Genomic DNA, 27,925 nt, shown 5'->3' on the forward strand with positions numbered 1-27,925 from the left:
GTTTAATCCTACTTAATCTTTGGTTTGCTCAAAACTTCTGAATTTGCCCGGTGAAGTAATGCACCCAACATAGATAAACATGATGCTAAGGTGCTGCGCAAACGCATCCGCAGTCTTCCGGATCACCTCGGAATCAACGCAACCGGGTCTATCGCTCTCCGGTGCCTGAGGGTGACCGAAATCACCCCACCTTCTCCAGACCAAACGAGGGGCGAGAGAGACACGGAAACGGCGGGTTCCACTAGCTGGACGGCGGAGGAAAGGCGGCTATTGGCAAAAACCAAGTCGAGAGGGAGAGAGAGAGACGGCTCCGGAGCCAACGGGATCCCCTCAACCGCACCCGGGACGGAGCGGCCGCAGTTCCCAGCCTGCCACTTCCTGCCCGCCTCCAGCCAGGCCAGCGGGCTTCCCCGCCCTCGGCTCCTCCCGTCGCCGCCGCGCGATTTCTTGGTTGTCGGGAGGCAAAATCGGGCCAGCGGGAAGACGCCATGGCGTTTCTGGAGCCGCTAAGCGGAGCGCAGCTGAAGCGCCTGGAACAGCACACATACAACGCGTCCGGCCGCTCGCTGCTGGAGCCGCCGCTGCAGCATTTCTGGGTTTGGCTGGTGGAGCGCACGCCGCTCTGGCTGGCCCCCAACGCCATCACACTCGCCGGCCTGGTCTTTACCGTCGTCCCTTCGCTGGTTCTCATGTACTACTGCCCTACCGCCACCGAGGAGGTACGGTAGTGCACGCCGGGGAGGTTCGCCTCCGCCGTCGCCCTTCTGGATGCGCGCTTCCTTCTGGTTTCGTTTCAGCCTGGTCCCACTTGAGGGAGGAGGCCGGGGGTGGGGGGACATTGCGGATGGCGGAGGGTCAGGTTATCAGGCGGAAGAAAAGCCTGGGCCGCCCTGGAGTTCAAGTTCCAGGGGTTCAGCCCGTCCAGCTTATTCAGTAGATACTCCTACAGATCAGCGGCGGCGGCGTTAAGATCTGTGCGTACTTGGGATACTATTCTTCAACTCGTCTCGTGTGAACTGCCCCGTGAGCTTTCAGTGAGTCTTGCGGGTCTCTGTCACGCACGAGAAACTCGCCTCCCGGTCGGGGCAAGAGGGGACTTATTGTTGGCCAACCCTGCAGCTTTGTCGTGAGAAACATGATTGGCTGGAGACCAGTGTGGGCAGATTGGCCCGAGAAAGATCTGCGTTGCCTGTCGTAAACTTTTTTTCCAAAGAAAATATTCGAGTCACCTGGGGATTTGCGGAAATTGAAGTAGCTCAACAACAGTGGGTGTGGGTGTTTGTGTTTATTTATTTGTTAGACTTACAACATGTCTTTCCTGTGCTAAGGCATTTATTCATTTGTTTGTTTGTTTTACTTTGTCAAGCATCTATAAGATAACAAATATAAGTATAAACATTATGAATACAGGAAATGGATAAGAATAAGTGGGGACAGGCACACTGGTGCGCTTATGCACGCCCCTTACAGACCTCTTAGGAATAGGGTGAGGTCAACAGTACAGTCTAAGGTTAAAATTATGGGGGTTTGCTGAAGGAACCACTGAGTCAGGTAGTGCATTCCAGGCATTGACCACTGTTGCTGAAGTGGGATTTTCTGCAATCGAGTTTGGAGCGGTTTTACCTTAAGTTTGTATCTATTGTGTGCTTGTGTATTGTTGCAGTTGAAGCTGAAGTAGACATTGCCAAGTAGGATATTGTAGCAGGTAATTTTGTGTGCTACACTCAGGTCAGACCGAAGGCAGGATTGGCACTTTGGATTAGACTGAAGGTCTTTCACCAAAGTCCTGATATGTACAGGTTTTAAGCTGTTTGAATAGAAGATAGGAAAGGGCTGATTTTAGACATTTGCCTCTTTGAAAGAGAAATTTTCTTCATATGCAAAACAGGTTTGTATTTGCATGATACACATAAAGATACAATTTCCTTTTTTGTGGAGTTTTCACTGCTGGTGACTGCATAGATATGTTAACTTCTCAACAACAGTAAGGAAGTGGTTATTTGTTGCTGCAGCCGCAGCCTCCTTTTTAAAGTTCCCAGTCTAGTTTCCTTGCTTCTGGCAGTTTCTTGTATCTGAGGACTAACCAGGTCTGACCCTGTATGATTTTTCAAGTTTGACTGGATCGTAGTCCATGGTGCCTATTATTATCAGCCAAATCTGCTGCAGAATGAAGGCCTCTTGGCTGAAGTTGGTTTATTGCATGTGTTCAATTTCCATAGCTGCCCATCTCAACCAAGTGACTGTTTATGGTTGGTAATATACCATGCTAGTCTACTTTGGATTGGTAAATAGATGTTGTTCCACTTTCAAGACTTTGCTCAGAAACAGCGACTGGTCCAAAGGCGTCCAGCTGGTTTCTATGCCTAAGGGAGGACTAGAACAGGATCTCCTTGCTCATGCTTTTACTAAGCGAGATTAGCTGCAGACTAGGTTATTAGCCTTGTTCTTATTGAGTGCCTTATCATTTCCTGGTTTTGTAACAAACCTACTTTAAGATACAATGTGCTGAAAACACAATGTGCTTTAATCAGAAAATAGTGATTAAAGGGGAATGTTATAACAGATGTTCAAGGCCACTCTGTGCTTATTATACTTATTGGATGAGGGTGGTGCTCTCTGAGCTCACTTGTTTTTCAAGTTTGCTTGTTTTTCTTGCAGATGTTTCATTGTCTTAACTAGGTGATACAACTGTACAAAAATACGACTTACAACAGTTCATTTAGTGATTGTTCAAAGTTACAACTGTACTGAAAAGTGACTTATGGCCATTTTCCAGTTATAATCTTTGTAGCATCCCCATGATCATGTAATCAAAATTCAGACACTTGGCAACTGACTCATACTTAGGACCATTGCTGTGTCCCAAGGTCATGTCATCACCTTTTGCATACAGTCAATGGGGAAGCCAGATTCACTCAACAACTGAGTTACTAACACAACTGCAGTGATTCACTTAGCAATTGTTGTAAGCAAGGTCGTAAAAAGGGGCAAAACTCACTTAACAAATGTGTCACTTAGCAACAGAAATTTTGGGCTCAATTGTGATCGTAGGTTGGGAACTACTTGTACTAGTACTAGCACTGATGATGTTACCTAGTTAGGGTAATGAAACATCTGCAAGAAAACAAGGAAACTCAGAGAGCACCAAGGACACCTCATTTCAACCCTGAGCTACAAATATTCTCCTTTATTGTTTCTATATATTTGTTTCAGGCTCCTCCTTGGGTGTTCCTCTTTTGTGCATTAGGACTCTTTATTTACCAGTCTCTGGATGCGATCGATGGCAAGCAAGCCAGAAGAACAAATAGTAGCTCTCCTTTGGGAGAATTGTTTGACCATGGCTGTGATTCTATTTCAACAGGTAACTTTTTAATTAGCCTTGCATCATGGACTGATAAGAGTTGGAAGGAGGTCTTTTAGTCTAACCCTTGTAGACTGTCCCCTACAATCCCCTCTTCTAGTCAAAATATAGGATGGCTTCTCTCTGTGAATTCAACTCATGCCTTCCTAGGGAACTTCAACAAACCCCATTCTCAAGTTCATCCTACAATTCTTCAGATGTAAATGAAGCCACCTTAATACTAGGCCTGTAAATTGCTTGCAGGTTGAAGGGAAACAGTGCTTTGATGTGTGTGTGTGGGGGGGGCAGATAATACCCATCTGCAATTCTTTAAATCGTAAGTGACTTTCCGCAACATGTAATGGCAACTCCACAGGGCTGTCATGTGTCCTGGGGGAGAAAAACAGCTGTTTCTGAGTTTCCACTTGCTATGTGGGTACCCTTGCATACTCCTTATCCAGAGGACCGAATAACTGTCAGCATTCAGAGCAACCCAGGAAAGTAGTCCTTTCATCCTGTAGAACAAACATTGTTTCTGGGCAACTAAAGCAACTTCTGTCCAGCATTTTCATCTAAAACAAGGGTGAAATTTGTCTTTCAAAAGGTAAAGCTTTTCCCTGCTCAGTTGTGTCTGACTCTAGGGTGTGGTGCTCATCTCTGTTTCTTAGCTGAGGGGGCCAGTATTGTCCAGAGACACTTCGGTGGTTATGTGGCCAGTATGACTATATCCCTAGGTGCACAGAGCACTGTGACCAGTAAAGTGGAACCTATTTAGCTCTTCGCTTTTGAACTGCTGGGTTGGCAGGAGCTGGAGCTCACCCCATCACACAGCACTGGAGTCTTGAACCTAGCTGTCAGCTTTCCAGCTGACAAGCTCAGTATCTTTAATTGCTGAGCCATCCCACCCTTTGGTTTTTTAAAACATTTAATTAATAGAATTTCTCACAGGTGGTATATTTTTAAAATGTCCTCGTAGGAAGAGCAATTTGAGAATGGAACTACTTATCCAAGACAGTCATCTGTTTGGCATACTCTAAACCAGTGGGGCTATTCAGCTGGTTCTATCCAGTTTGGGTGAACCAGTAGGGGTGGTGGTGGGAGGCTCCGCCCACCCAGACGTCATCACGTCCCGTTTTTGATTCTCTGCGCATGCTCAGAAGGTCCGCACACACTCACATTTGCAAACCAGTAGCGAAGGTAACTTGATTTCACCCCTGCTCTAAACAGTAGTAGGCATACTCCTACACAAAATTGGGAGTTAGATCCAGGAGCCAAAATATTATCTTCCAGTTCTATAAACTAGCTCAATACGTATGAAGGAAAATGGGTACAAGCAGGGTGATAATTTTTTAGATTAAATGAAGATCATATTAGCAACAATTCCTGGAATGCAAAGATGTTTTTTATGGGTGCTCAACTTATCCATATTCTTTTTAAATACATAGTGTATTTCATAAAGCAGGGATAACAAAACACACGGGGTTTCTAAGATGGGATCTACTAGTTAATGCAGGGATTTTCCCCCCACTTCCATTTTACTTATCAATGAAAAGTAATTACTGGTTGTACCCAAAGTCTTTATCTTTATATTTATATATATTCTCCAAAACAGCTCTGAGATATAACCTAATTTAATTGGCCTTTTCAGTATTCATTGGTGTTGCAGCCTTTATCGCAGTTCGTTTGGGAACAAATCCAGACTGGCTCTTTTTCTGTACCTTTACTGGGATATTCCTGTTTTACTGTGCTCACTGGCAAACCTATGTCTCGGGCATGCTCAGATTTGGCAAGTAAGTGGATGCTTGGATAACTGAATTTACAACTTGTCTTAAGAAAAAAAAATCCTGTCGTCCTCAATTGGGACACCAGGTTTTTTTTTCCCCCTGTAGGAAAAATGTTATTTGGCGATTCCATGCTGAGTTAATAATAATAATAATAATAATAAATTTGGATTTATTAGCCGCTCCCTTTCCAAGTAGGACTCAGGGCGGCGTACAATGGAGCATAAAACATAAAAGATATATAACAACACAAAAACGTACATACATACACAACACACATACATACACATACACGGAGGAGGAAACAAATTACATCATTAGACAGTTAAAAATCAACTTTAAAATACCCCAATTGTAAAAACCCAATAAGAATTAATATTTAAGGACAATTTAAAAAACAGTTAGGAGGAATGAGAAAATTACGATTGCGATTGAGCCAGGCCAGATAATTGAAAGAGGTGAGTCTTCAGCTGTACACGGAAGGAGCGGAGATCGGAAGTAATCCTGATGTCACGGGGGAGGTCATTCCACAGGGCTGGGCCCATCACAGAGAAGGCTCTGCTCCTGGGTGTCGCCCCCCGGCACTGTTTGGCGGACGGCACCCGGAGAAGTCCCTCTCTGTGTGAGCGAATTGGTCGTAGGGATGTGTGGGGCAGGATGCGATCCTGCATATAACTAGGCCCTGTGCCATGAAGCGCTTTAAAGATCATAATCAAAACCTTGAAACGCACTCGGTAGACCACAGGAAGCCAGTGCAGCTCGCGCAGGAGAGGTGTTACAGGGGAGTATCTAGTCCTCCCCATAATCACCCGCGCGGCCGCGTTCTGGACCAACTGTAGTCTCCGAGTGCATCTCAAGGGAAGCCCCATGTAGAGAGCATTGCAGTAATCCAGGCGAGACGTCACTAGCGCATGGGTGACTGTGCGTAGGGCATCCCGGTCCAATAAGGGGCGCAATTGGCGCATCAGGCGGACCTGATGGAACGCCCCCCTTGCCACGGCTGTTACATGGTTATCCATGGACAGCCGGGCATCCAGGAGGACGCCCAAATTGCGCACCTGTTCCATGGGGGCTAGTTGGACGCCCCCGATGGCCAGAGATGGAAGCACCTGGTTGAACCGGGAGGCCGGAAGCCACAGCCACTCCGTCTTGGAAGGGTTGAGTTTTAGTCGGTTGCCATCCATCCATAATAGTACATCAGATACGATGATGATACTTCACAAAGTAGTTTGAAAGCTATGAAGGTTAAGTGAGAAGGATCAAAAACTTTGCAGGAAAAATTATGAGCACAAACCCTGCTATTGCTTTCAGCTAGCATGGTTGGAACGAAAAAGGGGATGAAAAGAGCCCTGGTGGCGTAGCTGCTAGAATACAGTATTGCAGGCTAACTCTGCCTGTAGCAGAGTTCAAACCTGACGAACTCAAGGTAGATTCAGGATCCAGATTGTTGGGGGCAGTATGCTGACATTGTAAACCACTCAGTCTGCTGTAAAGCACTATGGAGTGATATATAAATCTAAGTGCTACTGCAATACCTTCAAACAGAGAACAGTCCTCTGTTTGAAGCAGTGGTGGGTTATGACCGGTACGCCCTCGTACGGGCGTACTGGTGCCTGACGTTCCGGTACGGTGCTCTGAAGGGCCCACTTGCCCGCCGTCCTTACCTGTATTTGAGCTCTTCAGGGCTTACGCGCACAGAGCGTACAGCGCCTGCGCAATGCTCCACCGAGCAGCTGGAGCATTGCGGAGGTGTTGCAGACGGTAAGTACGCATGTGTGTGCTGCACACGTTCGTGTGGTGGACACCAGGCCCCCTTGCACCATACCGGTTGCACCGGGATCTGGAACCCACCACTGGTTTGAAGGTATTGTCATTTGAAGGAACTGCCTGGCTTGGATTTAATCCCAGTTTAGGTAGAAGACCATGAAAAGAGAAAACAGGCTTACTAGTATCCAGCAATTAGTATTTGGCCAGCAGCAGGCAAATAAGTACATGTGAAGCTTGGCTCACATATCCAAGTTATGATTTCTTAATCACAATTTGTGGAATGCATCAGGATTAGTTCAATTTACGCTCAGACACAAAGCACAACACAGATGTTGTTTTATAGTGCAGTATAAGGCATTCAGTTAATTTTATATTACACTTAGCACACAGCTAGAGCCTAGGTAAATTGGTGCTTTATCTGTTCTCCTTTGATGTATAAATCACCACCTTAAAGTGGGCATTACATTCCAGCTTTGGATGTGTTATGTTTTTGTTTATAATCCCAATTCAAAATTTCAATTGATTATAATTCAAGTTTGATTATAACTGCCAACTTTGTTCCAAAAAGCTGGTTTTTAAACTAAGGGAGTTTAACTTGATTTTCTTTAATAAAGCTCTGTCTTCATGCTGCATAGAAAACAGTTCTGAAAGGTAGAGTAAAACTAATTTTTGATATTCCATTTCTTCCTCCACCACCCCCTTTAGTTGATGGCTTTAAATTTCGCATGTTAAGTACCGTATTTTTCAGAGTATAAGATGCACCTTTTTCCCTCAAAAAAGGGGCTGAAAATCTGGGTGCATCTTATACACTGAATACAGCATTTTGTGCCTCCCGAAACACTGCCTCCATCACCAAAATGGCTGTGCATAGCTTTTAGGAGGCTTATAGAGTGCTCCTGGGGGCTGGGGAGGGCAGAAATGAGCAAAAAATGGGCCATTAGTTTGCTCAATTCCCCCCCCCCCAGCCCCCAGGAGCACTCTACAAGCCTCCTAAAGGCTATTCATCCCCTTTTTTTGAAAAAAAAACTGGGCCCCTTTTTGCGAAAAACAGGCCATTTTTGGGAGGTCTGCAGAGTGCAAAAACTTTTTTTTTAATTTGCCTCTTCAAAATCTTGGTGCATCTTATATTCTGGTGCACCTTATACTCCAAAAAATATGGTATCTTTATTTTGCTATAAAATGTTTACTTTTCTACTTTTTGGGAGCCCTTTAATAGTGCAAAAGCAGGTCTCAACTGCTCGAGCATCAAGCATCTAGAGCTGCAATTAGTTTCTAGTTCTTTCATAATAGATAAATTTGTATCTTACTTTGGCTAAGAGGAGATAGTGATGCTTTATTTATATTCCAGCCATTATTTCTGCTACTTTATACACTGAATTAGGAAAATATACTTATAAGAAATAAAATAAATTATTCAGCTACTTTCATTATTGAAGTTCCCTGAAGTTTGCATTTATTTTAGAAAAATAACCTTTAACCTTTGGTAAATGATTTCCCATTCATGAAAACAATAAATCACTGCAGAGCAAAATATTTTCTTTTTTCTTCTTCTAGAATTGATGTAACTGAGACTGAAATAGCCGTAATGATTATTTTTTTGATAAGCTCATTTGGTGGAACAAGAATATGGGACACAAAGGTAAGTCAATATACTTATAGATTTGAGTATATTTTCATATCTCTGAAACATATTGATATTAAGTGATTCTAATTCTTTGCATTTTGATGAACATTGATTTTTCTTCCCTTTTAAAAATAGGATACTGTTAAATGTTTATTGTGACATGTCTTTTCCCATGTGGTCCAAATATATTGCCACTTCTGCACTTGTAATGTGCTTTCTGATGCATGAGTTTAAAACTACATAAAGGAAAAAGACTCCATATATTATAATTAAAGTTTCTATTCAATCACTGCAATTATTTAAACATATGTTCCATAATACTTCCAGTTCTGTATTCATTATTACTTATGTGTTGCCAGCTGACCATTATTGTTATTCAACATCTATGTAGCATTCAGAGGTGTACAGAATGTATTGCTTTAAGTCAGGGGTGTCAAACTCAATTTCATTGAGGGCCACATCAGGGTTGTGTTTGATCTCGGGGGGCCATGATGGGCATGGCCAGCTCGACGTCACTCATGTTGGGGGCACCTGTGGTGGCCTGAGCGCTCTGCCAATGAAAATGGACTCTCGAGCTCCGTTTTTGGCTGCGATGGCCTCCTGCAACCCTCTGCCAGAGAAAATGGAGCTTGTAAAGGCCTCATGCAGCCCTCATGAGCTCCATTTTCACTGGCAGAGGCACTGTGGGCTGGTCCTTTGCTGTTTCCAGGGCCAGGCCTGCGGGACAGATCTAAGCACCCTGCAGGCCATATCTGGCCCCTGGGCCTTCAATTTGACACCCCTGCTACAAGTCAACAGGGTGTATCTCCCTTTTATTTTCTGAAAACTTAAGAACCAATTATGCTTCTCTTGCTTTCAAAGCTGGACTATTTTTGCCAATATGTTAGGGTTTAGATTTACAGAAAAGTAATGAGAGAACTGCTATTCAAAGGGGGCATGATCTAGGGTGACCTCTTGAAAATACTGACAACTATGTCCACTAGATATGATTTTCTCAGGTTGGGTAAATCTGATCATTTTATGGTGATATCTTAGCCTCCCTGGATTTTTCGGCCATTTAGAAATCCAGCAGACTGAGTAAAAACATATTAACTGCATTGTAAGGCAATAATGAAACAATTGCACAAGTATTTATATAGTTACAATATACACTTTCAATATTTTACATTTATAAACATTTAAACAATTTGTAAGCATCACTTGCCTGGCTTTACTCTTGAAACTGATTTAATGTTCTGGCATGCTTGAATTATTGAATACCTGCATGAAACAAATTCAGGGTTCAGATGTTATTACTGAAACTTTTCAAGTTTTCCTTTGGAAATGATTTTTTTCCTCCCTGAAGCTACAGTAGACAGCTAAACTACTCAATTTAAAATAATCTTCACAGTACAAGTTATTTTATTGGAATAATGGATTATTTAAAATACAATAATCTTAGAAATAGCAATTTAGGCAACTTTGTTTTCTGAAATGTAACCTACTTGGTTACAGGATTCATTTATTTTGCTTTTCTTTTTAACCTTGTGCTGCCTCTTGGAATTTTCCTTCAAACTACAGTTGAATAAGAAAGGTAAATATTTATGCTAAGTTGTATTAGCTAGAGTATATGGATAAATACGGTCTAAGCAAAATGGGCAGATGCTATTGGCATTTCCCATGATGTTTACCTCTGTATAGAACAGTAAACCTAAAGGAACTAGTCATTTTCTGGAAATATAGTTGATGGTATATTGGTAGTTCACATTCAGCAGCCATTCAAACTTACAATCATCTTACAATTCCACTGAACAAGGAGACTTAAGAGCAGTCCTTGTAGTTGAAAAAATCACAGCATCCCTATAATCACAACTGCAATTCAGGCATGAGTGTTGAAGCATCCCAGGGTCATGTGGTTGTCATTTCTAACCTTTGGTGCCAGCTTCTGACAAACGGAGAGAAAGGAGAAACTGGCAGGAGGTTGCAAAAGGGGATTACTTGACTTTGTGTCCTAATGACTGCAAGGGATTCGCTTAACAACAGCAATTGGAAACTATTCAAATTGTCATTGTAAGTCAGAACAATCTTGTAACATTGCCCTTTATGTATGCTTCAATTAGCAACAGAGTTGTTGCTCTCAATTACTGTTGTTAAGCAAAGACTACCACTATACTAAACTATACAATCAGTTCAAGTTGCTTAAGAATATTTTTTTCTTGATTCCAAATTCTGTCATACACTGTAAAATTGTGAGAGAGTTGAAAGAATAGTGTGTGTGTCCCGTCCTTCAATCATAATCTGGGATTGATAATAGAATTTTTGGATGTGAGTGGCATTTGCTTATAAGTGAAGGGAATTGGGTAGTTCAGATAAATTGCTGTGTTTCAGTAGTTGCGGAAAGTTTTAAACCTTTTAAATGATCATTTTCTTTACAAGATCCCTCTGATCGAACTAGAGCTGAAGACATTATCTATTGCTGTCTTAATATGTGGAACAATATTTTCAAGTTATAATTATTTCCGAGTAATCCTTGGAGGAGGTGTGGGGAAGAATGGCTCTACAATAGCAGTAAGTATTTGTAAGATTTAATTGTTGGGTTAATGCAAATGTTAATATTAATGCTTAAGCAAATAGTTTTTCAGTGCTATTGTGTGTACTCATTTTTAGAAAGCCTTAAATCCAATATTCACTGTGAAATGTACTAATAAAATTTTGGTATAGCTTGAATTGCTCTTTATAGCTTCATATTACAAAGAAGTGGAAAGGAGATAATATAGCAGCTATGAAGTTTCTAGATCAGATTGTTTGTTTAGTTCTTAAGTATCTCTGGAATTCTGGCTCACTCTTGCTAAGAGCTTTCAAAGCAGAGGCAATCAAGCAACTTATCAAAGCAATTTGATAAGCCTTTTTCCACTTTTACCTGATGCAAAAGCCAAAATCCTTTTAAAAAGGATTTTGATTTTTGCATCAGGTAAAAGTGGAAAAAGGCTTAGTGAACTATTGGGACACTATTAGTGAACTATTGGGACACACTAGCTTTTACTCTTCCAAACAAAATTCAACTTTCTGAAACCACCACTTGTTCAGCAATTGTTCAAAGTGATAGTAGTGATGAACAAGGAGGACTTACAACCATCCTCAGCGTTTTGGCTGTCACTCTGTCCCTACAGTCATGTGATCGTAATTCAAGTGCTTGGTTACTTGGTTCACAATTACATAATCATAGCCAGCCGCACTCACATTTTCTCCATTTGCAGTCTTTCCTGCCAGCTTCCCACAAGCAAATCAATGGGGAAACTAGCAGAAAGTTGCAAGTTGCACCTGTATGTCACTTCCACTGATTTTTCTCAGATATGTATTGGCACTATAGATTATGAATGGGCCTGTGAGGGCTGCTCTGTAACAACCCCCACCTGCCTATTCTGTGTAGCAGCCCCCCAAAACTGGGCTTGGATCCATAACATCTCCTGTAGCCTGCACCAGCCCACATTCCTACCTGAATCCCCCCACTAGACTGACTGTATTCAGAAGCACCTGTCCACAGGCTCTGCTGACCTACTTGCATTGATGTGTCATCTGTAGCACTCATCCACCCACCTGCAGCTCTTATCTGCCAGGTTCTTGCCTAAGACTTGGGTCATTTGAGGTCTTCCCTTAATGACACCCAGTCTCTGGGTTATGGCGGCAAATAGGATGCAGTTACGTGATGCCTTGATTTAGGAATGCATTGCTTAATTGTAGAAATTCTGGTCCCAATTGCCATCATAAGCTTGCCTCCCACATTTCTTAGGAGTTAAACTGTTCTGGGAGATTTTCCAGCTGTTTCTAAAACCATTTGGAAGCTTCAAATGATGAAAAAAGCACCTTGACCAATTCCATCTTTCAGTTTGAAGAGATTATCCATTAAATTCTGGGTGAATTAAAAATTCTGTCCCAAAGGTACTTTTTCAAGAGGTAAATTGACCTTCTGGTTTTTCTTTGAAAACATTTCATTTCTTGGTTGAGAAGCAAAATATCTTCAAAGAAAAACCAGAAAGTCCAGTTGCCTCTTGAAAAAGCACCTTTGGGACAACCATGACCTGCATAACTGGGAATCTCCATAGACATTCAAAATTCTGGTTTATTATTTAAAGATCTAAATCTCAGAATAGGGCAGATTTTTTCCATATGTTTCTTCCTACATGCAATTTTTTGTAAAAATAGATTTGATTCAAATTCAATAGATCATATTGTTTTGTAGTTTCTTAGAGCTATTATATTTTTGGTATTGCTAATTATTTTGTAATTTATCTGTTATATTTTAACATCAAATTATGTTTACTATTATTATTTGAGCTATAGAGAGAAATAACAGAACCTACCTTACTTAAAAAAATACATAAATGTCTTTTTGTATTTCAGGGAACAAGTGTTTTATCTCCAGGCCTCCACATTGGTCTAATTATGACTTTGGCAGTAGTGATCTACAAAAAATCACCAACTCAACTGTATGAAAACCATCCTTGTCTGTATGCCTTAAGTTTTGGATTTGTGTGCGCAAAAATTACACAAAAATTGGTGGTAAAACATTCTTGATATTTGCTATACATACAAAATGTTTAGCTGATGTAAGCCAAATATTTTAACATATTAAGAATGCTACAAATCAAGGTTAATTTGATATTAATAAAAATGTCAAACTAATACTGTAGTTTGATGCATATTCACCCAGAAAACAGGCCCTTTGAGTTCAGTCGAGTTTATTTCCAAATTAGTGTGATTAGGATTGTAGCTAATGTGGGCAAATTTAACATGTTTCTTTAAAACTACCTAGAATATCTAGAATATGATGATCGTATATACATTCACTTTAAAAAGTGGACACTTACTACAAATTATGGTTTATTAAGACAAACAAACAAAACAACGAATAGTTTCATGGTACTTTTTTGCCAAAGCAAATACCTGCAAAACAATATAGTTTCAGATTTCATTATTAAGGCCATATTTACCAGAAAGTCCACTGGACATCAAGATGAACTAGAATGTATTTACTCCATGTAAATCCAGTTTTAATAAACATTGAATTTATATTGTATATTACAATTCCTATTCTGCATCAAGCTTATTAAAGTCTGTATCTGTGATTAAGTGAGGAGATCCACTACCAGCAGACAAAATCTGTTTAATATGTTTTGTAGTTTTTATTGTTATTAAGAAGTGAATTCTTGCTATTCTTACTGAGTGTACATTTTAGATCAATTTGAATAGCTTTTAACTTTATAGCATTCTAATGTCTCCTATACGAGTTGATAGTACATTGCAAAAGATTAAATAGGATCTAAAAAGTCTTAATTTAGTATATAATCTAATTTCTGTTTATAGGTAGCACACATGACAAAAAGTGAGATCTTACTTCAAGACACAGCATTCATTGGGCCAGGCCTCTTATTTCTAAACCAGTACTTCAGTTGTTTTATTGACGAATATATTGTTTTATGGATTGCACTGGTAAGTAATTGTGTTGTATTTTTATGTATAAGATTACACATAATGATTGGTAATTTGAATTTTGAGTGGATTGTCTAATTTATAAATCAAGAACTGAAAGGTATTTTAAAAACTGAAACATACTAACATGGTTGGAGATGAATGAGACAATTTTGTAAGAATTTTAGAAAATTCCTTAACAAAGAAGGTACAAAGATATATATTAGCTTTATTTATAATAAGGCATCTTGATGAGGAAAAGGCAAAGATGGTTGTGCTCCTCAAAAAATGGATAGTGATTCTTCCAGAGAGGCAATAGAGGAAAAGAAAAATCTACCTTGAAAACGTGAATCCCTTGTCTTAAAATAGCCTCCTCAAAGTTTATAGTCTTATAAAGAAAATAAGTTATCATTCCTTATCTGTCCAAACTATGCTGGAGTTTATCCAAAGTAATCTAAATTTAGACAAAATGAGATCCTGAAGAACTAAGGTTATTGGATCATGCCGAAACATTAAATAAAATCAAAATTTAAAAATCTTTACATGTCTTTTTAAAAGACATTAAAAGACATAAATAAACCAAAAGAATCACATTACTGCTGAAAATGATTGTGAGTTGTCAGTGTAGTCATGAAAGGATGAATGATAGATGTTGATTGTGTGCGATACTGGGATAGGAAACCCAATATCTTTACAATATTCGTAGAAACTCTATGCAATGAAACATAATTATCCAAACATGTAGGAGATAGGTTAAATAAGAATACAATTAACATGCATCCTTTCCAATTGCTCCCCTGAAAACTGGTATACATAATAGCCTTATTGAAATACAACAATTATTTCCCATTTGAGCAGACTTCAACCATTGTAAATGATAAAAGAATAAAGTGAAGTCTTATTTCTATAGTCATTTCTATAACTCATTGGGGATGGAGTTCCTATCTGAGGAGAAATCTGGCACCAGTAAAAATATGTATTAAAAAAGAAGCTTTGACCAGAAACTAGTTATTTTCCTTGAATAGGTACTGGTGAAAAAAGTTAACATGTATCAGACACTAGACTCTTAACTTTTTGAACATGAAATTATCCAGCTGTTATTTGAGGAAATGTTTGCAGAAATTCCCTCATCCATTAGATATGAAAAAACTCATGAAAATGAATTATTTCCCCTAATTTCTCAGTGAAGATAAAAACAGGCATCTGATATTTTTTTCATATAATCTGTATATTACCATTTTACATTTATACTTATCAACATGCTTTTCAGCCATAGACCACATTCCTTTTGTCTCCCATCTAAATCCAGCTTGAAGCTGCTTAACTTTAGAGTTTGTTTATTGCAGCCAAGAGAGGTTCTAGCAGACTTTCTTGCCTTCTTTGGGAATATCCTTAAGCTCAGTTTTCCAGACTCTTCTATGGAGAAAAAAGGGAAAAGGTGGAACATAACTGGAGAGAGAGAAAAGACTTACGCCATATGATGATTTAGGATTTAATGTTAACAACTGTCAGTATGGATTAGTTTCCATTCATAAAATGCATTGTTTCCAAATGTATAGGTTTTATGGAATTGAAAGGTGTCAATATATTTGCATTTATTCAATGCCAACTCAGAAGGGGAGGCAACCATTGCCTTTTCGTTTTTATTCATTCCTCTGTAATTTACTGGATGCACAATTAGAATTCTCTTCCTGGGGGATGGAAAGGAGAGAAAATTAAAGTTCTGGAGAAAGACGTATTTTTTATAATTGTACAGAACAGTAAAATATTAAAAATAGTGCAATTCTCACTTGATTGGTAACTTTTTTTCAATTGGCTTTATATGAGTTTAAATTATCTTCTATACCCAATAGTAGGATAAAAGGAAGAGTTCTGTTGTACGCAATAGCTGCTGTAATATTAACTTGTAAGCTTTTCCCCCCCTTCTTCATCTTTAGTTCATCTCGTTGTTTGATTTGCTGAGATACTTTACTGGAATATGCATACAGATTGCTGCTCACCTTCACATACAAGTCTTCAAGCTCTCACCTCCTCAAGCTCTTGAACAGGTTCACAATCATAATGAGTGACTTATAATTAAATGTGAAGAGAAGTAGGGAGAAATCTTGATTTCTGGAAAATATTGTTTTTAAAGAAATATAAACCTGAAGGCTTCTAAGAAAACCAAATATATGAAGGAGTTCATAAAATTTCAAATTATACTAAGACATATAGTTATCTTGATCAGAATCATAGCAGCTTTTGTTAAAAAATCTGTGTAAATACTTTGTTTGTATACACTTATGGTTGAAAGTCTAATGTAGGTAATCACTAGCATGGACTATTCCATTAGTGAATTTGACTTTTTAGGAGAGTAAATTTACCATTAGTATATAGTACAAAAATTGCATTAGCTCATTGAACATTCTGTAATGTCCCAAGCTTTCAAGAAATTGACTAAAAATGTAACCAATGTAGTTAAAGAAATCAGTGATTAAAAGGATATGGTATTCTTTTCAGGCTGGCCAAAATATAGTTTGCAGTTTTACTTTCAATTAAAGTTTGTGGTAGACAGAAACATTTAAACATTTTTCTCCCCTGGCATCTGACACTTACCCCCCCAAGCTGTAGTGCTGAGCTTACAATGGCAATTGGAACCTGAATTCCCATTAAACAATAGTCATAAAGCACAACATTGATTGTCACTTAGCAACAGCAGTCCCATCTGGCATTACTAAATTGCATTAGCTGCAATTTTTTATCAGTTTCCCAATTGACTTTACTTGTGGAGAGCTGGCAGGGAACATCAGAAATCATGATCATATGATCAGAGATGCTGCAATGGACAGAAGTATAAGGAACCATCTTAAGTACCATTTGTTCAGTGCCATTGCAACTTTGAATGGTTGCTGAATGATGGTCATAATCCAAGGATTACCTTGTATTTGCTTTTCATCAAATGAAAATACGGGATTAGATGGCCTAGTTTGCTATTTGCAAATTGTAACTTCCCAGACAGCTATTTATAAAAAAGAAAATTTGCGAGTGGCATGGGAAGAGTAACAACTGCAGCGAGTCTTGCATATTAGAATGAAATCCATCTTTTTTTAAATGTGAAGATATTCCATTTTTTAGCATAAAATAATCTGGTCCATTACATTTAAAACAACAAAAAATCTATTTTCATTTATACAAATGTGTTACATATGCATTGGGATTATATACCTGCATTTTGTAATACTATACATTAACATTTTTAAAATATTATTTTGCATAGCCAGTAATACGTGCTCTTCCCTTTGAATGTTTATGTCTCTAGAAAAACTTACAACCAGTTCTTTTCCTTGTGTTGTTAAATGATAGTTTATTTTTCATGCAACCCTGAGGTTTGTTAATTTATTAATTTAACTTTCAAAAAATATTCTTAGGTTATGGAAAACAAATATAATAATGTAGAAGCCATGACTAAGCACATTTAATAGACATTATGCTTGATTTCAAAAAATGTGTTTCGTCTTAGTTTTGACACTGTATAATAAAAACAGTTGTAGGTTTTCTACTGCACTTTCATAAGAGAATCAATCCCAAGCGGCCACTTCCCTATATATGAAGTTAAACAATTTCAATCTGCATCACTAATTATTATATCTCTCTAGAAATTAGAAAACCCAACAGAATTATAAGAATAATCTATTACCTTGAGTTTTAAATGAAGTGTAAATAAAAAGCTTCATAAGCTATTTATATAAAAATTACATTTGCAGATTCAGTTGAAAAATTGCCATTATGCAACCATGGTGAATTCTATATAGAAAACCAGTACTTAATGCAATGGCATCATGATAATTAGTAAATGCCAAACCTTGATATTTAAATATAATCAAACATTTCAAGCAAATTTTAGTGAAAAATGAAAGAAATATAATTGATATTTTTTTTAAAAAAGATCAGATGTAACAGTCAAACACAATTCTAAATTGCTTTAACTAACTATTCCATAACTGTATAAATACTGCATCTGTAATGTTTCAATGTTTTTAGAACTATGAAAATGTAAATTACATTCGCAACCTTATTGAATCTATCTTGTAGTATTTCAATGGATGATAAACATTTCATTTTGAATTTAATGCTTTCTTAGTTTCTATTCAATAATCACTCCAATGGTGATTCACAACCTTATTGAATCTATCTTGTAGTATTTCAATGGATGATAAACATTTCATTTTGAATTTAATGCTTTCTTAGTTTCTATTCAATAATCACTCCAATGGTACTTGTTTGTTATTAAATTACATAAACCAATATTTTCAAAACAGTAGGTTTGATGTATCAATTTATTAGCCCATAACTTTTCCTTCAAATAGTACATTTAATACCTTTAAATTATTACAGTATTAAATCTGGAAAACATACAATGTAATAAGATAAGATAGTAAGGAATTTGTAAACAGTATTGTTCAATTCTTATATTAAAGCACTTTACTTTTAATGTGTGAATGATTCCCCCCCCCCCCCTAGCTTTTAGGACTTTTTCATTTGACTTGAATTTCCAATTCAGCTAATGGACTTTTGTAACCACTGTGCCTAACTAGGGATAAGTCTACAGTATAGATATTTTGAAGTTTACAAATACTATCATAACCCAGACATTTACATTTGTAATTTGAAAATGAAGGAAAAAAGTATGTTAAGATGAAAGAATCATATTGTGAAAAATGAAACAAACAGTAATTGTTATTATTTGTTGATTTCTCTTGTAACAATGAAGAAGTATTCAGACACATGTAATTTTTAACATGGAATGTGAAACAGTCTCTTTTTTCTCCTCACAATGGCTAATGTGTATAATTGTATCATATTATTTAGGTACAAGTTGTTTCTCCATTGAACCATCAGTATAACATGGACTGAAGAGATTTGCGAACAGTTGCCATCTCTTGCTGTTGCTGTTATGAGAAAGAAAGAAAAATATATTGATCAAATGCAACATTTTGTATCACAGTTCTCTTAGCTGGTGAATTATAAACAATGTTTACTTTTTCTATTTAAGTTGTTGAAGTTTTCATAAATCAGTATTAATACTTACTGTGTCCATCATGATTTTCTTTTGCCACATGGACATTTCTTTGCGAAGTTCACTTTGTGCCCCTGCTAAAAGACTTTCATGAGTCTTTTCCATGTCTTCCATACTCTAAAATTAGAATTCACTTTCATGACAACCAGATAATAATTCACATCAAGAAATCTCTTGCATTTGTAAAGTCAAAATATAGACTAAACCTTCAGAATGCTTAATATTTTGAGAAGCATAATCTCGTAAATATGGGACATGTTAACCTTAGCAAGATAGCTAGAAAGATAATAGAGAAATCACTACATGCAACATTTATGTAATATATGAAGAAAGTTTGAAAGTGGAACATAGTTGAGATGATATATATTACGTAAGAAATTTGTCCAGGAATGAAAATGGGATGTTGGATAACATTATCAACACCAGTATGTTATACTAGCAATGTTAGACTGATCACAAAATTACATGATGGAACAAAAATAGTAGAAATTTGACAGCATAGTTAAAGAAAGTGGTAACAAATCTAAATAGCTAATATCTAGTAGTAGTAATGACTTTCATTTTAAAGCATAAAAGTATTACTGTGGCTTTAACCATATTGTTGCAAGTAATATTGCACATCATATATACCTCAAGGACCGTTATAACGTTTTAACTGAAAATTACACATTCAAAGGTGAACTTGATAAAACTATGTCCAATTTGATTTTAAAATAACCTTTATAAACTGCTCATACAACTGCTTAATTGTTTTCAGCCTTTGACTTTGAACTATTCTTGCTTGCTGGAAAGCTTTCTGTTGTTGTCGAAATACATTCTGAAGGAGAAAAAATGGTTAATAAGTTGGTATAATTCAATTATAGAAATTTTCTTTGTTAACAAAAGACATCAGGAATAGACTTACTCCAAGATGTATGATACTGCATATTTTAAGTTTCAAAACTGTGTGTGTAAACCTGAATTCAACTTGAACCCTCGATGTTCAAGTTTATTTTGGGAAAGAGGTCGCTTACAAAACAATTTGGACAGCTGGTTTGAGACTCAGTTGTGGCAGAAAGGAAAATTGTACATTTCTGACCTACCTAGTAACTGGCCTTAAATCTCAATTGTTTTTCGTGGTTAAGTAAACTTTATAAAGTACCTGACTTTGCTAAATTTACTTGAATTTCCTGCATGCTGGGGGAATAAATATTTTCACAAAGTTAGTAATGCAATTCTATATCACTGAATATTTCATCTTTGGTTATTGAATGATAATTTCTCCTATACAAGCCATCTTCAACTTACAACCACAATAAGGACCAGTATTTCAATTGTGGTAAGCAAGGCGGTTGTTAAGTCACACTAATTTTATGTCAGAGTTAACTGAATCACTGCAGTTAAGTGAATCACAGTCATTAAGTGAATCAGGTTTCCCCCATTGACTTTGCTAATCAGAAGCCAGCTGTGAAGGTTGCAAGTGGAAAACACATGACCTGGTATGTTGTGAATGTCATAACACATGCTGGTTGCTAAATGCCTGAATTTTGATCACATGACTATGGGGAGGCTGTGATGGTTCTAAGTGAGGACTGGTTGTAAGTCACTTTCAGTGCAGTTGTAACTTTGAATAGTCACTAAACGAATGCTTGTAAGTTGAGGGATACCTGTATCGCAGGAGGAAAAAGAAGTCAGCATGATATAGCAATCTGGTTAATAGAAAAAAACAAACCACTAGCTTTTCTTCCTGTTCCTCTGCTTTCTGTATATCGGCATCCCATTGTTGAAATACATGTAGGAACTGCTGAGAGTACTCATGGTTAACCTTTTGCCTGCAATATATTTTTAACATTACAAAGAGTGCAATATGTAATATCTTGTAAAATAAATCCACAGGAATATGAAATGGTGACTTTAACAGACTAAATTGAGGATACTCCTCGAACATAGCAGACGTTAATCCTTTAAGTATCAACATTGTGGCATTTAATATATTGTAAAACGAAAACGAAAATCAATGTTTTTTTAAATGTTTATTTTAAAATTCCTGAGTTAATGTAATCCAGATTCATTCACATTATGTGTAATCCAGATACCAAAAAAAGCAGCTAGGATATTTCTCCAATGGCTAAAAGTTTGTTTTTCAGTAAGTAAAATGAACAAAATTTAATCATAATTTACAGGTAGTGGTCATGTGACCTTATTTTCAGCACTTGGGAGTCACATTTATTGGGTTTGCAGCATCCTGCAGTCAAGTGACCACAATTTATGTTTTTGTAGGAAACTGGCCTTTACTGACAAAAACTAGCCTATAGCAAACAATTAGTTCACTTAAAACTGTGTTCATTTAATAATCATAGGGTTTTGCTTTATAATGTGCTCACTTAATGACTGCTGCAAACAAGTTTGTAAAATGAAATCCAGTCATATTGTGACTGACTTTACAATGGTGTTGGCTTATGACCAAAATTGCAAGCTCAATTACAGTCATAGGTCAAGGACTAGCTGTAAAGAATTAAGTAATTATTTTCCTGTGAAATATATATTACTCTTAAACTAACTGACCTTTGCTCCTGTTGCGTTTTCCAAAGAAATTCTATTTTCTGGTTGCTTGTTTTAAGGGAAGCCTTTGTATACATTTCTAATCTTTTTCTTTTAGCCAGAAGAGCTTTGTTAATGTCCGCTATAGTAAGAGAATAGTTTTTAGCAAGTAGGTTTAACACTTTGTAATAAATCCAAACATTACTGTAGCACCTTTTCAGACTATTTTGAGTATTGTACATCTGTAATACTTTCAATAAGCCAGTATACTGATAAATAATGAGTTATTAACATTATCAAATGGATAAATTCTACTACAATAACAAACTGTGCTGTAGTCACAATATGTACTAATGTACAATGATCAACAGAAAAAGCAGTAAAACAGGATTTCGTTACAGTTCCACTTTATCCTTGGGTGAAACATTTTCAGTAAAGCCATTTCACAAGTTTAACTTAGCTTGAGAACCAAACTGAAACTGCATTAATTACAATTTAAGAATGTGCTTTTATTAACACTGCACCTGATTAAGTAAAGTTTAAATGATTGTGAGTAAATTATATAATAAACTACATATAACAAGAAGCAATTTCTTTTAGGGAAGAACTTGATGCACATGAAGACCAACACTTTGCTACAGACCATCATACTATTGGTGCAGAGAAATAAAAACAAAACATAGATTTTAGATTGAATAAAATTGATATAGTAATTCAATGTTAGCTGACAATTTTGAATATATTATGTATTTTTACCTACTACTGATGTTGCACTTCAAACATTAATATATTTGCATGAGGCGCTGCAAGAGCAGCAAGCAGGCCATGGAGATGGTGAGAGGAATATGGAGAGGCACGTAACTTTCTTTCCGTCCCAAGATACCAGCTGGGCCAGCTGCAGCTGATGCCACTGCCCTCGTCACCTCCATGGCCTGCTTGCTGCTCTTGCAGCGCCTCACGCAGCACAGTTAAACTTAGCGTGCTTCACAATGGGGGAGACGGCATCCCCTCCTTCTCCTCCTGGAGCCATTACAATGTGGAGCATCGGCTGCAGCCGGCCCAGCCAGTTTCTCTGGGTGGAGAAAAGTCACGCACCTCCCCGAGCAGCTAAGGTGCGCACAGCACTAACAAGGGACTGAAAGAGACAAATAGAGGGGCACTTCATTCCTGCTCTGGCATATGGAGCAAGTCTCCAGCCGCTGCAGTCGCCCTGCTCTTCTCAAGGCAGGAGGGGAGTGAGTGGGAGGAAAGGGTGAGGGGTGGGGCCAGCCAGTGGTGGGATCATCCGACAGGGAGCCACAGCAGGGGGACAAAAGAAGTTTGTTTATTAGGGAACAACATCAAAAAAAACCCAACCCCTGCTTGTTTTTGGAAATGATACAAGAGGGAACACATACGAGAGAGAGAGAGGAGAGAGATGAGATAAGAAAGAGGAAGAAAGAAAGAGGAGAAAAAGATGAGGGGGAACACAAAGGGGGAAAAGAAAGATGAGAGAGACAGATGAGAGAGAAATGAGAAAGATAGGGAGAAAGAAAGATGAGAGAGAAACAGATAAGAGAGATAGGGAGAAAAGGATGAGAGAGAAATGAGAAAGATGAGGGAGAAAGAGATGAGAGAGGAAGAGAAAGAGATGAGAGACAGATGAGACATGAGAAAGAGAGAGAGGGAGAAAGAGAGATGTGAGAAAGATGAAGAGAAAGAGATGAGAGAGACAGAGACATACAGAGACCTGTTTAAAGGAAAATACCAAGATCCACAAAACCTGGGTAGGCATGGCCGGGGGAGGTTGTCATGACTGGGTGGGAGTGAGTGATGTCAAGTTGGCCACGCCCACCAAGGTTTTGTGGCTCCCTGTGTTTTCTTTTCTGTGGGAAATGGGTCCAAATGGCTCTTTGAGTGTTTAAGGTCCCAGTGACCGACCCAGATACTATACTGCAATATTATCCTGCGACACTTATATTCACCTTCATGCATGTATAATAATAGCTATATGAGCATTTTCCAAAACATACCTCCAAATCGTTCCAGCATATTCTGCACTTCTCCACTATAAAATAGATTAATTTTAAGAGTAACTTCTGTACATTAAGAAAATTTATATTTTTCATATTGTTCTGTAGCAACAAAATAGATTTAATATAGCATGTAAATTACAGTTAATATACACCCATATACTAAATATATAAAATATGACACTTTAATAAAACATGTTGACAAAATCAGTACTGTGAATGGCACCTATCGATATTAAAAAATACCATAAAATAGAGAAAAAAACAAGTTTTAAATGAAATAATTGAAGACGGCACCTGTCAAGAAATAATTAAATAGCAGTATTATCTTTAAACTATGGTTACTAAATTCCTGGGTTCAATTAACATTCAGCTAATTCTGAACCAAGCAATCTGATATTTGTAGCCCTTTTATAATAATAGCCAAACCACTGTTAAGTATGTGACTGGCTTTCTGTATTTAGTATGTGTGTATTTTATTGCAGCCACCTTGTCTGAACTGGATGAGAATCATAGGATCAAAGGGAGGATATTCAACAATGGTATTTTATTTATAGCTATTGCTAGTATGATAATCTTTATTTTGCTTTTCATAAAAATAATTGTGGAAAATTAAAAAACCTGAATCAAATTTTGTAAAGAGGTGAGGCAAAGTTTTATTTAATAAATTCAATAGTTCGTATTTGGCTTACTATTAGTTTATTTACTTTACTATACAAAAAAACAAATTGATCTTTGTCAAATCAAATTTGGATTTCAGGTTCCAATTCTATAATTTCTTTCTTAGAAGCAACTCACACTTAATTCAGATAGATTTAATTCCTATTTTTACTGTGAAAATAATTGTGTTTTTCAATTACAATATATCTGCATTACAGAGCTATTTTAATATTCTAAACTAAGTTATACAGGTAGTCCTTGTGTTACAAAGGCAATTGGGACTGGAATTTCCATTGTCAAGTGATGCAATCATAAAACATGATGTCACATGACCGCTTAGAAAAGACAATTGCTGCTATCCCCATTGGCCTTGTTAGTCAAGAATCATGGATGGTTAAACAAGAACTTCCTTGCAATTTCCTGCTGGCTTCCAACAACCAAAGTCAGTGGGGAAGCTGGTAGAAAATTACAAGTCTTGGTAACTTGCAAGCAGGCTGGGAGATAGATAGATAAGGGCTGCTGCCAGGTGGGGAAGCATATGCAAGCGGCCAGGGAGACACAATGTTAAGTGCAGCAAGAGTCCAGGAGGTTGTGTGGACAGTGTTGTGGGGCAATGGCATGTAAGTGAGGAGACTTACCTGAGCAACTTGTGATTTTCCCTGCTGGCTTCCTGATTTTTTGTGTGTGAAGCAAACAGAAATGATCACAAATTGCAATCACATAACTGCCAAAGCATGGAAACATAAGTGCAAGTCAGTTGTCAAGCATCCAAATTGCGATCATGTGACTGCACAGGTGCTGGAATGGCTGGAACTTAGAGTCAGCCATAATCACAATTTGTCCAGCATCATTGTAACTTCAAATGGTCAATGAATAAGAGGTTATTAACCAAGCACTGCCTGTACTTAGGTACAAATTGCTAAAATCTCTCATATATCTAATATGGAGCTCAGCATATCTGGTCTGAAAAATTCAGGAAAATTTGTTGGTTGTAAAGAGTAGGTATTGTCTGTATTTTTGTTATGTAATGTGTATCCAGTTTTGCACCCCAAATATTGTAGTCCTATTCTATTCTATTAGCATTTATTAGATTTATAAATTCTGTTCTGTGTGATGGTTGTAAGTCAATTACCCAATTCAATTCTTAGTACAAAGAGAAGCTTTGAATGCTTGAAATTTCTCACATTGGTAATTTTTTAATCCAATCCAGTAATTTAACAAATTCTTAATTATGTTTCTATGCAAAGTAAAGACAATCTATTTAAATGTGCACACATAGACATTTTTTGCAATGCCATCTTACACTGACCTGACAATCTTTCTATGCAACATCATCTCCGAGTTGATATACAGAGAATTACTTGTACATTGTTGCCAAACTTGTGAAAAAATGTATACATTTGCATTTCTGATTGACTACTATAACTATAGCTGCTCGTATACTGTATAATTACATTTAATATAACAGCTGTGCATCAAAAAAGTGAGTGAGAGAGCAATTTACCCAACTTCATCCTCAACTCCTGCATGAGGAGTTACTGGTCTTTTCTTCCCATGTTTATCAATCACTGGAGCTTCATCTTTACAGAAAAGCAAAACATAAATTTAATTAACTGCATCACCAGGAAGGGATAAAAGAAAACAGTAGATCAGTCCTTAGTATTCTTCAAGATGTGTGAATCTCTCCAAACAGTGAATGCATTCTGTGTCCACTCCAATGCATGAGGCCAATGAAGCTGTGACATGGTAATTACACTCACTAATCCAATCATCCAATCAGTTTGTAAATACTGTGTCCAATAGTTTTGGTATGTAGTAAGCTTCTATGGAGTAGAGTTTTATGTTTAAATTGCCTTTATTTTTCTTGGTTTTTTTAGTGCAACAAATTATGATAGCTACAACTTGGAAAATTACTATATATACACTTCAGAGCTCTTAGTGTTTTGAATTAGGGTATGAAAACAGTTCAAATGCCTCTAAATCACTAAAGGTATAACAGAATTCTGCTATTTCCACTCCCATAAGCACAACATGAATACAATATTTCTTTAAATAAATGTCTATCAGGTTGTATTGGTTCACAACTACATGATTGTTGATAATTGTTTGTTTACTCTACTTTCCATCTCTCAAAACCTATCTGTAGCTAAATTTCACATGACAGATAATTGAGGTTTTAAACAATGGATATATGGTGTAATAGTGGGGTTTTTAATGATTAAGCTGACTACTGCACCTTCTCTAATGTCCTCGTCAGAACCACTCAGATGTTTTTTTAGGTCATCTTCAAATTTATAGACATGTACAGCTGCACCTTCCTGTTTGGTTGTTTTCCCTGTAGATTTTCTTCCTGATGGTGCCATAATTTTCTAAATGCTGTAAAATGTACATAAATACACATCAACAACTTTCAAATGTCACATTTGTTTAGTTAAATCTGAATTCACAGTACTGTTGTATCTTTTTGTAAAGCTATCGTAATTGGAATTCACTGTTATGTCCCTTATGTGCAGAATTTCTTATACAAAGACATTTTTCACAGATGAAATTAGTGTGAGGTTATCACAAAATGCTGTGTTTTTAACTAAACCATTATATATAAAACAACTATTTTATCATGCAAGTTCAACTGAATAAACCAACCTCATAAATTAACCTAATTTAAGTAAACTGCAAAAACAAATTAAAAAGTACTATTTTATTATTATTCCAACTTTATAGATTTTGTTTGTTTCTGTATCAAATTTGCTCATTAAAGTTGTTTGTGAATCAGTTGCAGGTCTCAATATGTGGTATATCATGTTTCAATATTTAAATACTGTTAACTGGAAAGTTTAATATGCTAGAAAAGAGAAGTCCCTGTTGGTAGTGAGACTTTAAAAACCTACCACCAGAAACTTCCCTTTATGCTTTTAAGCATCAGCTAAAGCAGCAGGACACACTGTATTGTCAAGATTATAGTTCGGCATTTTCTTTATTACTCTGGGACTGGCTGTTGGCAACTTGGGTGTACTATATAATAACTATATACACATGAAACACCGACTGAAACAGAGACACAGTAATGGGTTTTTTTTAGTATCAAGGCTGTCTGTAGGTTTAGGATTTTATTTGTATTAGACTGTAAAATTCTCTATACATTACTAGCCTGTGAGTTACCGACGTTAATAATTTTGGATTGGAGCACGCAGGCTGAAAGTCTACATATAAATAAAATTCTGGAAGAGGTTTAATAAATGCGATGTAAGCCTTTTTTGAGTATCCTATTTCCTTAATCGGCTATCTTTTCCTTCGCTCGTCCTGGAAGAATCTCTCCCCTGGAGATGTGCTCCTTGAGAGGAAAAAGGACCGCGCAAAACTCTCTCTCTGCTCGCTCTTTCAAAGCAGCTGCTGCCTCTTTATTTCCCGCCAAAATCACCTCAGAGCCGAACCGGCGGCCCCGCTTTCTGACCGAGCTCATCCCTCTCCCGCCCGCATACCAGGCCAGCAGCAGCCACGAACCGCTCACACACGCACTCCACACCTAGGTTATCCTTCCCGCTCCAGCCCGTCGCTCTCGGTCCCCGCAAAGAGGAAAGAAGATCCGAGCTGAGGAGAAAACACGCCACCCGCACCAGGATCTCGCTCTCCTGGAATCTTCCGCGCCCTTTCTTCAAAGGTCCGGTCTGCGCTTGCGTCAGAGAGCGCGGCGGCGAGAAAAGCCCACGTGACTCGCGA

At 37.6% G+C, this 27,925-nt stretch overlaps 2 protein-coding genes across 5 annotated transcripts; one reads left to right on the forward strand and one right to left on the reverse strand.

Moving 5' to 3' along the window:
* The first annotated feature begins 382 nt into the window (after positions 1-382).
* CHPT1 (choline phosphotransferase 1) lies at positions 383-18,986 on the forward strand. 2 transcript variants are annotated; one of them, XM_081957278.1, is made up of 9 exons: positions 383-719; positions 3,214-3,361; positions 4,989-5,130; positions 8,443-8,527; positions 10,928-11,059; positions 12,893-13,051; positions 13,856-13,981; positions 15,898-16,008; positions 18,809-18,986. In XM_081957278.1, the coding sequence occupies exons 1-9, from the start codon at positions 489-491 to the stop codon at positions 18,851-18,853; spliced, it is 1,179 nt and encodes a 392-aa protein (XP_081813404.1). In that variant the 5' UTR covers positions 383-488; the 3' UTR covers positions 18,854-18,986. The 2 variants fall into 2 exon arrangements, with proteins under 2 accessions (XP_081813404.1, XP_081813405.1); XM_081957279.1 differs by lacking the exon at positions 383-719 and adding an exon at positions 2,036-2,249.
* Positions 16,041-27,872, reverse strand: SYCP3 (synaptonemal complex protein 3). 3 transcript variants are annotated; one of them, XM_081957281.1, is made up of 9 exons: positions 27,823-27,872; positions 26,445-26,584; positions 25,713-25,788; positions 23,549-23,583; positions 21,561-21,678; positions 20,728-20,827; positions 19,735-19,833; positions 19,029-19,133; positions 16,041-18,888 (listed from the first exon to the last, which is right to left on the reverse strand). In XM_081957281.1, exons 2-9 carry the CDS (start codon positions 26,569-26,571, stop codon positions 18,835-18,837), a joined length of 714 nt encoding a protein of 237 aa, XP_081813407.1. In that variant the 5' UTR covers positions 26,572-26,584; positions 27,823-27,872; the 3' UTR covers positions 16,041-18,834. The 3 variants fall into 3 exon arrangements, with proteins under 3 accessions (XP_081813407.1, XP_081813406.1, XP_081813408.1); XM_081957280.1 differs by lacking the exon at positions 27,823-27,872 and adding an exon at positions 27,688-27,784; XM_081957282.1 differs by lacking the exon at positions 27,823-27,872 and having other exon boundaries at positions 26,445-26,868.
* Between the last annotated feature and the right edge of the window lie 53 nt (positions 27,873-27,925).

Source organism: Natrix helvetica (genome assembly GCF_964273705.1).
Source record: "Natrix helvetica genome assembly, chromosome: 6".
Lineage (NCBI taxonomy): Eukaryota > Metazoa > Chordata > Lepidosauria > Squamata > Natricidae > Natrix > Natrix helvetica.